Genomic DNA, 11,889 nt, shown 5'->3' on the forward strand with positions numbered 1-11,889 from the left:
AGAGGTTAATCGCTCGAACATAATATAAGAAAGACCATAAATCGGAATCTTTCTACTGGCACAGAATCTCGAAAGACTTCTCGAGGGTAGGAATTACGGTCCTTTCTTTCTTTTTCATTTCTTTTTTTCATTTCTCGCCTTTCCCTTTTCACGTAGTTGACCGAGAAATAAATAGTTCTTACAATTCGGAGCATTGTTACGCCATGGTCGTTGCGTGAACTGTATTTAAAAGAGGTTCCCATCCTTTCGCGACAGTTCTAACACACGTCAATTCCAGCACGTGCCTGTCCGATCGAACGCCGATGATATTATCGACGCTCGATGTTGATCACGCTCGTGGTCGAATATTCTTATCTGTTTTCGAAATTTATATCTAATATGGTGACATTGTCGAGCTTTGATTTATCAGCGATAAGGTTAATAAGGGTAGCAGGTTTGGTCGGTCGTGTCGGTCGTGTCGGCCACGAAATCATTCCGAAAATTGTTGTTCAAAGGGAATTGTAAAGTCGACTGTTTGCATGTCGCTTGGGATAGTTGGTAAACCGAGTCTCGGTTGTTTGTTTAGCTTGTGGATACTGTTTGGAAAACGCTGGAGGTGGTGCATGGTTGTCCTCGACCAAATGCTCTTCCTAGTCGGTAACGAAATGTTTCGTGTCGCACCTAGTACCTACGTATACTACTATACACAGGATCGACTATCCAAATTAAACGTTTTTTCTTTCTCTTGTTAGACGAGCCGCGTTAGATTGATATATCGATGCACGCGGCGAGTTCGTGTATTTAATCGGAGATTAGATATACGATTCGCCGGCCGAACGGCGTGTCGAGTTTTACACGATGTTTGAAGAGCGGTCCGAATAATTTCGAAAATATCGCGTCGATTGTTTAGGATCGATCGTCGTCTTACTCATTTATATTCCCGATGTTTAAGCGCGCACGGTGTCGGGTTCGTTAAGCGTCAATTGTTCGGACGAGGCGTCCGCCAATTGCCAACAATCCGGTTAATTCTTCGCTCGTTTCGCCCCTGTTAATTTCAACGATTGCCACTTTGACTGGAAACATTGTATACGATTTGATATAAAGCCTCGTTCAGATTAGTCCGGTTACCTGAATTCGTACGATTTAAAGTCCAGTAACTTGAAACTTCTTTACCAGCATGAAATTACCGTTTACTTTATTCCAGACATTCTTTCGAGTTTTTTTACTTCATCAGACTCGTTGGCAGTGAAACTACCAAATCGATCGGAATGATGCGCAGATTTTTTAGTTTTGCAGCTATTAAAATGGTGTATGCGTTTTCGGTAATAATAATGCTTGCTTTTATTAAGACGGGAACACGATCACGTTTCTTATCTTATTTTGTTATTCTTGTCTCGTTACTTTAATCTTATACGATATATGCAGGTTGATATTAAAGGTAGTTCTATAGTATTGGTCAATTGTAACTTAAGGAGCAGCTAATATTTGATACAGGCCACAAATTCTCATTCATTGTTTTAATATCCGAAGGGTCAGGGCTCGATCGTTCAAGTGCAAGGGTATCTAAAAATAAAGGGGAATCTCCAACGTACATTCCACAGATATTTCTTTCCATTTGGACGAAGCGTTTCTATCTTTGTTCGTTAATGGGACTGTACGTACATATGTATACGTCTCAAAGGTTCTCGCACGACAGGATGGGCAAACGGCAAAATTGCACGTAATGCCACGAAAACACGAGCGTAGATTTTAATGGTCGATTCGATCTAAAATTATCAGACAGTGACTCACGAGTAAATTTACCTGAAGCGGAGTTTGTTTCGGGAAACCGCGGCACGATAAAGCGTTCACCGTCCACGATACGTTTACTTAGGAGCAAATACTTTCTGCAAGCACTAATTATTCAATGTTGACCAACGAAACGCGGATGAGTGTACAGGGTGTTTCGGAAACGATCTTTTACGATCTTGAAAATTTTATCTCTCGATATTCCAGCCTGTTTCAATCGTTGATATTACTGATTCATAGTTGAAAGAGGCTTGGAACTCCGAAAGTAAAAGATATCTGGATCGATGTGCATCTATTAAGACTCTTTCGCTTGTTTTGGCGGAGCAGTGCGTGGTCTTGAAGCTTTGCCTCGACTCTCATTCACGTTCCCTAAACTTTCTCCGATTGCAATGTTTTTGTCCGGGATCGATATTTCGGTATGAAGAAACGCGGTGCGATATCTCGGTGGTGGCTGGAAAATCGAATCTTCCACGGGGCGATTCTGTTTCAGCTCGTAAACTGTAGCGACGAATCCGTGCGACTTGCAAGTATTACAAGGGAATACCTCCTCGCAGGGAAACGCGGCTGATTTGATCTGACCCAAGAGCGCCATTTCTGAAACTCTCTCGTTCCCCAGAGCGAGAGTTTGAACGAACAACCATAAACGAGCTCCAGACACAACACTCGTGACTTAGCTCTCCTTCTTCCTTTCTCTTTCCATCCCACAGACCCTTCGATTTCTCTCTTTTTCCCTTTTTACCTTATTTCTCTCTCAGGAGAATTATCGAGGGAGTGTCACCGTGATGCACCTGCCTCTTGCTCTCTCTTTCTCTCTTTCTCTCTTTTTTCTCACTCCCGCTATATCCCTGTCTTCCTGCCGCCTTCTCCTTCACTCTCGCATTGCTTATTGGTCGCACACGCGCCTCGCACACGACTTGGTACCGCAATGGATCGCCTATGAAAATTCTCGATGGTACTCCAAGTGGATAAACGGATGATTTCGTAACTGCGGAAATGAAAATGTATACGACTCCCAAATGTAAACTGCAATTTCCTCTAGCAGTTATGATTCTGTATAGTACGTATGTTGCCGAAAACAATTACAGTATTAGAGGATGGCTGTGCATCGATCTATCGAGTCGAAATAAAAAAGACTATGGATCCGATAAATCGATAAAAAAAGAAAAAAAATTGAAGCGATAAACGTTAACCATTAGAACCCTTTCGCATATTTCGACTAACGTTATTAGCGAAAATTTACATTGTTCCAATTTTTCTGAACGCGATAGGGAAGCGATTTTAAAACTCGATACGTCATCGATCAATTTCGCTTCAAAACTATCTTTCCATTTATTTTTGAAGTCGAATATACGTTTCTATCAGCCTCTTGAGCACTTAAGAAATATTAATTAATATCGCGTATGCGGAATAATATTGATTGAATTGGACAACCGGAAGGTGTGTACATGCGTGTCTCCAAAGCACGCGAATTCGATTTCTTGCATCGCGAAGCGCTGCTCTATTCTTCGAGACGTTCGAACGACTCGTTACTCGTTAACGAACCGTTCGTGAAGCCGTGTTCACGGAGAGGATGCGGGATTCTAGCGCTATTCTTCGGTAGCTGCAATTCCGGAAGCTGTCCAGTCTGAAAGTAAATCAGGGAAAAGTTTCCCGTGGTTCGGCTACGAAACTTTTCGATCCTCTTCTTAGGGAAGGCCAAGTCCAAAGTGCGTTTCATGTACGGGCGCGCACACACAAATCAAGGATGAGCATAATCTACATTTACAGCAGGGGCCCGATGAGCATCTGCTTCCACCCCTCTTCGCCCTCGACCCCTCATCCCTCGACGCCCTAGTCTGAATCCCTTTCTCCGCCAACGAGCATCCTCCCACCGTCGTGCACGCGTGTATTCTCCCGATCACGATCGTTTCTTCCTCGTCCGCGTCGAACTTTGTTCGCTCGTTCCCTCTCTCTTCCATTTACACGCCAGAAACGTATAATATACAGCCAACGCGTAGTATACAGCGTCGGCCATAAGTATATCAACACGCTTATAAACATTTAGCGTAAGTCGAATGCTTTTGACTACTTTTATTTTCTAGCTGTACCGTTATAAATAAGCTGCGGATTTTTATGCAATTTTCTATTCTTATCAAGAGAATCGAGAAAACCGGACGAAATTTATTTCGTTATATCTATACGCATAATACAGTCGCCTCGGAAAGAGTAAGCCAACGCCCTTTAAACGTAAGACGGCTAACTTGGTTCCCGAGGTGACTATATCTGTCTATAATGTAAAATATCGAACAAAGTAAAATTTGTTGGTGTCTTGCATCGAATGTAATTGGGTAGGTGCGCTGATACTTATGGCCGGCGGTGTATTATATACGCGCGTGCGACACCAGTGTCGATAGGTCACGCGGAGATCTCTTCGCACGTTATCTTCAACTTTATTATTTGCTTTATCGCTAGCGAAAAATTTGTAATCATTTAAGCTCGACCTTTCAATTCATCTCGATTTTTCCGACCTCTCCCTCTCTCTCTTTCACTCCCTCTCTCTCTCTCTCTCTCTCTCTCTCTCTCTCTCTCTCTTTGCATCTATTGCGTCTCGAAACAGAGGATTCTCTTTTTGCGTTCTTCGCGAAATCTGTGTAGATATTGTTGGTTGTTGTGGGTTTTATCTTCTCGCTGCGAGCAGGATAAAAATGCGCTTTGATAAAATGCTTAACGAGTCGTAACACTTTGTATATAGGATGATACTAATATATTGTGACGATATGAGTAATTTCAATATGCACTGGTATTTTTTCGTTCGAGGGTGAATGTGCGTCTTTCGATCGTGAGGTCATCGAGATAACAGTAATATACAGACGCGTATTTATCAGCAATCGTGTTCGCGAATCTTAAAATGTTGCAGAAATTGTTGTGTTCGCGCTTCGAAGGATTATTTTTCGCTTAATGAGAAAACACGCGTATCACGCAGCCTTCTTTAAACTTAAGATGATTATTAAGGATAAGGAAACGCGACCAGATGCAAAACGAAGGAAAGAACGCGGCAGAGTCGAAGGTTAGTCAAAGCATGGAGATTTACTTTCGGGCTCCTGAACTAGATTAGCTGGCTCGATAGTGGAGAGTAGACGCGAAGGTGTTTGGAAGTTGGCGAAACGGGCGAGTGCACGGTGCGACTCGAATTCCTGACTAATGCAAGTCCCTCGTTACCGAACGTACGCCGCCATTCGCCGCGCTCCCGTTATGGTCGATATGAATTTGCCACAGCGTGAAACGCCATCGTCCTGAAACTCTTCGCTTCCCTCCCATTCTCCTTCTCTTTCTCTCCGTATCTTCTCCTCGAGAGTAACGCGCCAACAATCTCGTGTCTCCGCTCTTTCTGTATTTCTCTCTCGGTGGCCGTCGGCTGGTCTTGGTAAATTCGCGATGTTCCACGGTGAAGAGCAAAAGTCCATTAGCCACTGCGAGAACTGGGTTACCGAGAGGAGCTTGGACAGATAAAAAAGATTCCCGACGATTCTCTATATTTGGCGCTTGTCGTTCCCTTTCGCCGATCAGCCGTTTCTGATACGAGATCTCCGATTCGAACTTCAAAGTCTCCAAAATCATGCAACGTTTCCCTTGGTTTCTCTTACCACGGATACGCGTTTCTTACGCCGAATGTCTCCGCAAGAGTTGATATCGCGTTCTCTGGAAAGACGGTCTATCGTCCTAGAGAGTCTCTTAGCAGTTTGACTGAAAGCACCACCCTATGGAGTACCATATCCTGCTATCCTCTTGTCTCATTGGCGTAGGCTTCACTGTTCTCAACTTCGTTCTCCTTTATCGTTATAATGATAAAAGTTTCTTCGGATAGATTTACTAGTTTGTGCGTCGAGAACGACAAGTGAAATTCGTATAATAGAAGTTCGTCGATTCTCCTTATTACCGATAATTTTTCGTTCATACGGTAGGTGTCGAGCTTCAGATAAATAATGTCCATATAAACGGAATTCGCTCGTAATTTAAATTCTCTAAAATATTCCATTTGCTCGTTATAAAATTCCACGAAATATCACTTTTGCAGTAGAGCGAAAGTGAAAGATCTATCTGACCAGAAACCTTTACACGCTGTTTAACGACAAAGAGGGATAAATTGTATCAGCAAATCTATTAAATCAAACATGTTCTAGTATAGTCTGTTATCGCAGCATAGAAGTTGAGTCTCTTCTGGTTAACAATTCTGCAGTTGTATAACTGCATAGATCCTCGATCTGCGTATTCTTGTTTTCGTTGCAAGGGTACCAAAAGTAGCCTCGCTTTCTAAAAGAAGTATAAAAAAAGGAGAAAGAAAGGAAGGAGACTGGCGGAGACGAAGAAATTGATCGCAGGCCGATTTAAGCTGGGTAGGAAGAGCGATGCCACCTGTAACAGATCGTGAGCGCGCGTAATCGGCGAAAAGCTGGCTGGTCGAACGCGTGTGCAGACATTCACGCTCGCGCACAAATGCACGCAAGTGCGCGCCGCTGGTGGGTCTGTACGGCGCCGACCTGCACCACGGTTCGGAATAGACATCTGGCCAGATTTCGTTAAGTTTGGCCCACGTGTACACACCTATACGTACGTGTATATATACGGCATATATAGACGCGTACACGCGACACCGGGGCTCGAACAAATGTGCATTCGGCTCCTGGCGCCAGAGCCGAAAAGGGGGCTCTGATTTTTTGGCAGGTGCCACTGTCCTCGACCAGCGTCACTTTCCGACGTTCAATGGCCTGCCCCCGACTCACGAAATTCCTCGGAATTTCGAGTCTCATCGACCGCGAGATACCACGGGTCAAACTCGACCATCGAACTTTGTCTGCCCTGTAATTTCCCTCTGATCATCCTCGACTCGATTCTCTCTGTCTGTCTCTCTCTCTCTCTCTTTCTCTCCCTCCCGCCCCTCACCCATTCCTCGGCTCCGTCGATTTAGCGGGAAGCAATTCTCAGAAGAAATAGCTGTTCCGTCTATCGTCGTTTATAAGGCACCCTTGCCTTTCCACCCTGAGTAAAGGAAAGACCATCGAACGCGCGTGAGAACGCGTGATCTGGTAAAACGTGAAGGCGAAAATGGCGGCAGCTTCTCACCTGTTGAACGCAACCCCGAGGCGATGCAGAAGATTTGCTCCTGCCTCGAACGTTGATACTCTTGGTGGTCCTCTTGCGCCGTGTTGGTTCACGTGAACCCGTGAATGAAAACCCGGGTTAACCTAGTCGCGAGAACTGGAGTGAGAGGGAGAGAGACAGCACGAAATCGGAGCACGTGTACGCCACGTGCCATGGGCGGCACGAGCTCGCGCGCGCGCGCACACGCACGCACCTTCGCCACCTTTTTTCCACGCGATTTTACTTAACGCGGGCACTTCACCCGTTTTCACCATTTTCGATCGTCCAGTATCAAACCGTGAACCTGTTCTCGCGCGTACTCGCGATTTTCGGACGAATCGTGCCAATGTGCATGCATCCTATCTTTCACTTTGGGTTTACCTTCTGTACACAGTGCCCCATGAAAGTATTTGAACGATTATCATCGGACTGCGGATTTTTATGAAAATTCGTATTTATATGAAAACGAGGAAAGTAGAAACTTAGACAGAGGAGGTTCGTTTTATCCGTTAAATGTTACAACAGGTCTTGTATTTTAGGTATTTTATATATTTTCGTTATTATGTACATCCTATACGTGTTTTCGATCTTTAAATACCCCATGAATGTATAAAAATTCGTAGCGTTCGCGCTTTTCTGGACAACTATACCTTAAATAAACATACTCATACTCGTCATACTGACGAATAGATTGCTGATATATGTGCAAAACGATGCAGGAATGTAGATGAATATAGAAATTTATAAAATATCTGTACTAATGATCTATAAAATATCTTTCATCTGTATGTGCAAAAATATGAATTTGCGTAAACATCCATAAATTGAAAAGTAGCAGTTAAAATTCTAAGCTACGTCGTTCGTGTTTATCGTTGCTTTTCTTACGGAGACATCGAGTTGGATTCTGTCCAAGGAACACGAACAAAAGGGATTCGCGAAACGATACCCTCGACGGATAATCCATTTCAGGAACATTTCAGATCATTTTCCTCTATCAGTCTCGTTCGATTATTTCTTCGTCTGCGCTTAGGTCAACATTTCGAGAGAATTGAAATTGAAGTAGTAATTGATCACGAGGAAGATCGAAATTTCAAGAAAACTTTAGAGTGATTTTTGGCTTTACGATGTTTATAAACCTGTAAAAGACACCTGTAAAAGATGGCGCTCTGAGAAGACAGATCCCCCTCTTTGTCCAACGAACGACTCGATTACTATATCGTTTTCCTCTGTCAATTTATTTCTCCCAATTATTCCCTGATTTTCGTTCGACGCGAGAAAAAGAAACTTTAAGACAAATGAACGACGTATTGCTTGCCGTGAGAAACCTCAGTTATGTGGGCTGCGTGAATCATATATGGCGCTCCACGTGAGAACAACGGCAAAGAAATATATTTATCTATACTCGAACAACCTTATCGCTATCCGCCCAAGGCTAAAACAGTTCCGGTCAGAAGGAACCAGATATTTGTGATTATTACTGGCGATGTATTAAAAAGATGTTTGAGAGTCACTGGAGCCCCCGTGGCCTGCGCCACTGTCCTCCGGTGGGCCCCTTCTAGGGTAACACGAAGGGGGGCACTGACAGCGACAGCTGCCGCTGCTGCTGCTATATTCCCCTCCTTCTTTCTTTCTCCATCTCTCCTACTCGTTGTCCACGTCTTGCCGTTTCCACTCGGTCCCTTTTGCCGGAGCCATAGCCCTCTTGGTCCCGCGGGGCCCGTTGGCACCACGGCATCCCCACCATGATGCCCATGGTCGCGTGGCAGCCAGCCTTCTCCTCTACAAAATACACCTTCGCCGTTCCGTTTACATCCAAACGCCGCAACGGACGGTCCCCTTTTTTCTTCCTTTTTCTTTCTCCCCCTCTCTTTTTCTTTTTCCCTTCGTTCTTTCTTCTTGCAGCGCTTCCTTTCCTCAGACTGCGAATATCACGCTCGAGCCAGCCTCGCTTCTTCTTGCGAATCGTACGCTCGATTCGTCTCTTCGCGTTGATACGTACCGGTCGTTGCGCTTGCTACTCTTTTTATCCCAAATTTTTGCTGCTCCTGCTATCTTCCGCTACGGAAAGTAACGGTTTCAAAATACTCGCTTCGATAGCTTGCATCGGTCTCTCCGATTCGGATTTCACCTGCTCTGATTGGTATACAAGGGATGATTTAATTAGTTGCAATTGGAACGTCGAATAAAAATCGATGCAGGCTCCATTATACTTGTATCAATCATATGTACGTGCACGTACATTTATATATATGTGTACATACACGACTTTTACACACCTGACGATAAGTATTCTTTCGTTGCTACGCGTGCATTGCTCTCCGTGTAGTAACAAGCAACTGCCGAGAAAAAGTGGCTCGTCTGCATCGATCCTGAGTGAAGTATTTCCGCGAAGTCCATCGGTACTCGAAGAATTTGTCTGGATCGGCCACCGCGTTTCGCGACTTCGATTTCTATAATTTTCGCTCACATTCGTGGGGTCCTTGTACCTATCCGTGTACCTAGCCGTACACCCATAATACACTGCGGTTTCAGAGCCGATGAATAAGTTGCGATATTATACGTAGAAGTATAATGCACACGCTCTTCCGATTATTTTCACTACGCTGATTCCACTGTGGCCTTGCGAGCGAGCTTTCGAAATTCTGGCCTTGCAAACAGCTTGGAAACTTGGAGATATAAAAACCTGCATGAAAAATTCCTTCGAATATTAATTTCATCCGAGTCCAAGCTGAACGTTTCAAGACAATAGCGTAAGACCCGCGTGTTAAGTAGCGTTAGATCGTCGTTGCAATAGAACAGAGAGAAACGATAGTAGATCGATCGAACGATTCGATCGGAGTCAGGGCGCTGGTTCGGTTGAGCACCAGTGTCTACCTGAGTTCTTTTTCATATTTTTTTTCCTCTTTCTCTGCTGGTCTTCTATTCTTCCTCCCTCTGGTGTACGTATCCCCTCTACCATTGGGGTCGAGGGCCCCAAGGGTGGCAAACCTTTCCCCCTTCCTCTTCTTTCTCTATTCTCTGCTGGCCGCGAACTTCTTTTTTCTTCTTTTTTCTCTTCCCTTCCTCCCTTCTTCTTTCTCTCTCCTCCCTTTCTTTGTCCGTGCGTGTCTCTCTCTCTCTCTCTCTCGCGCTCACTCGCTCGCTTTCTCTCGCTTACCTGCGGGAACTTGGAACACCCTTTTGGGTCGCGTGGCACCGTGCACCGGCATGGTACACACGCGAATTCTCCCATAGAAATCGCTCGTTGGGGTGCGTGGGTCTGCGTAGTGGCGGTATACGTATCGGGTGTCCTGCAAATATAACAAAGAAAAGAAGAATTCTTGAGCCGAATCTGAAAATTTATACAGAAGTTACGACTATTGCAAGACGCTTACCGCAAATGTACATATATCTGGTAAAAAAATTAGCATACAGCATGAATAGATATCTGAAACATATAATAAGCGCAGAGTAATCTCTGCAGGTTATGGGTATTCTATGTACTTTTTATTTTCAGATTTGTTTCAGAATTTGTCTGATACAATCGTGAAATGTTTCGTTACGGTGGAGATGAAATTTCAAAATGTTTCCTATAATACGCGTGATGTATTCGTAAAAGGTTTCTGTAAGTATTGGAATACTTTTGTCAGACGCTGTATCTTGTATTTTGGGAATGTCAGTCGTATCCTGATTTCTTGAAACGTCGTCACGAAACGTCGAGGACGACTATTAAAATTTACACGCGGGCGTAAAAAAATGCAGCGACTATTCGAGGGAGATAATCGAATTAAGCCTTTCCAAGGCGCGCAGGTGTTTCATTATTTCTTTCGTCGTTTTTACAAGCTTCGCCGTCACATTTTTCTCCGCGTTCATTTACGTTTGGTTTAATCGTGCTCTCAACAGGTGGCGATACAACACGTTAGAAATTCGATCGACCAGATTTCGGGCAGCTTTCTTTCTCCGCTCGATCGTACGAGGCAAATTGCTCGAGGTCCTACTTCGCGAAGCTGTGGTTCGTCGCCGAGACAGCGACGAAGTTTTGCCGGTGTTTCGCGTTTCTCGAAAGAGTTGCTGGTTGTTACCCGATGATACTTTATTTTTCTTCGTGTTCCTGTTGCTAGCTACATGTTAATAAAAGTTGTCGCTTGTGGCTAGCGGCGAAGATCAGAATCGGAATTAAGAATCGTCGCGACGAGAATAATTGTTTCTTCGGTGTGTAAAGTTGGCTGCCTGTTTCACAACGCACGTTGCTATTTGTTGCATGATCGATATTTCTAGTTTACATTTGCGCGTAGACAACTTGTTGCTAGGAACACATGCCGTTTCGAAACCGAGACGAAAGCAAAATGTTCCTTTTATTACGTTGTTTCAACAACGCGAACAAAATGTTCCTACAAGTTGATATTTGTTGGGCGTCGTTTGAAACGTGCAGCAACAACAAAAAGTTGCGCGTTGCTGCCTCAGCGATGACGCGGTTCAAGCGAGTATCGGTTGCTTGTGGGAACGAAAAGGATCCTTTGGTCGGAGTTTGGTCAGAGCGCAGCAAGGTACCCACGCCGATCAGGCGACTGATCGTTTTTCGAAAAAAGGGAAAAAATCAAGGGTCGGGTCAAGCTGTCGTTGGTATCCGGGGTCAAAGTACAGTCACTTAATTCTGGTCCACGTTGAACACGTTCGATCGAGCGTGTAATCGTGTCTTTTAACGCATCCCTCGATCGTCCCTAGATTATGGAAATTTTGCGTTATATGGAAGGAACGCGCCTCGTTAATTAAACCCTTCTTCGTTAACCCCGTCTCGCGAGGCCGAAGCCGCATTTTTACCACCTGTTCTTTAATTTCACTTCGTTCTATCGGCTAGATGAGAACCGGATGCTGACGTCTAGAGACGTTTACCGAGGTGGATTAGTACGAACGATAAGTCAGTCGTATCGCGTGGCTCGCTCGAACTTGGACGTTCAACGCGGAAAGCTTTCTCGCTGCTTTTCTCCGGGATCGGGAAATGCAGATACGCCGGTCTACCGGCGG

General features: G+C 44.6%; 1 protein-coding gene across 1 annotated transcript in view; it reads left to right on the forward strand.

Moving 5' to 3' along the window:
• Window positions 1-378: 378 nt before the first annotated feature.
• The window catches only part of LOC117152511, an 18,202-nt gene continuing 6,691 nt past the window's right edge, over window positions 379-11,889 (forward strand). Inside the window, exons 1-4 of the mRNA XM_033324586.1 lie at window positions 379-433; window positions 566-598; window positions 4,808-4,813; window positions 6,469-6,473. Coding sequence (XP_033180477.1) covers window positions 379-433; window positions 566-598; window positions 4,808-4,813; window positions 6,469-6,473 — 99 coding nt within the window. The remainder of the gene's footprint in view (window positions 434-565; window positions 599-4,807; window positions 4,814-6,468; window positions 6,474-11,889) is intronic.

Source organism: Bombus impatiens, unplaced genomic scaffold (genome assembly GCF_000188095.3).
Source record: "Bombus impatiens unplaced genomic scaffold, BIMP_2.2 scf_4016, whole genome shotgun sequence".
In the NCBI taxonomy this organism is placed as follows: Eukaryota; Metazoa; Arthropoda; class Insecta; order Hymenoptera; family Apidae; genus Bombus; species Bombus impatiens.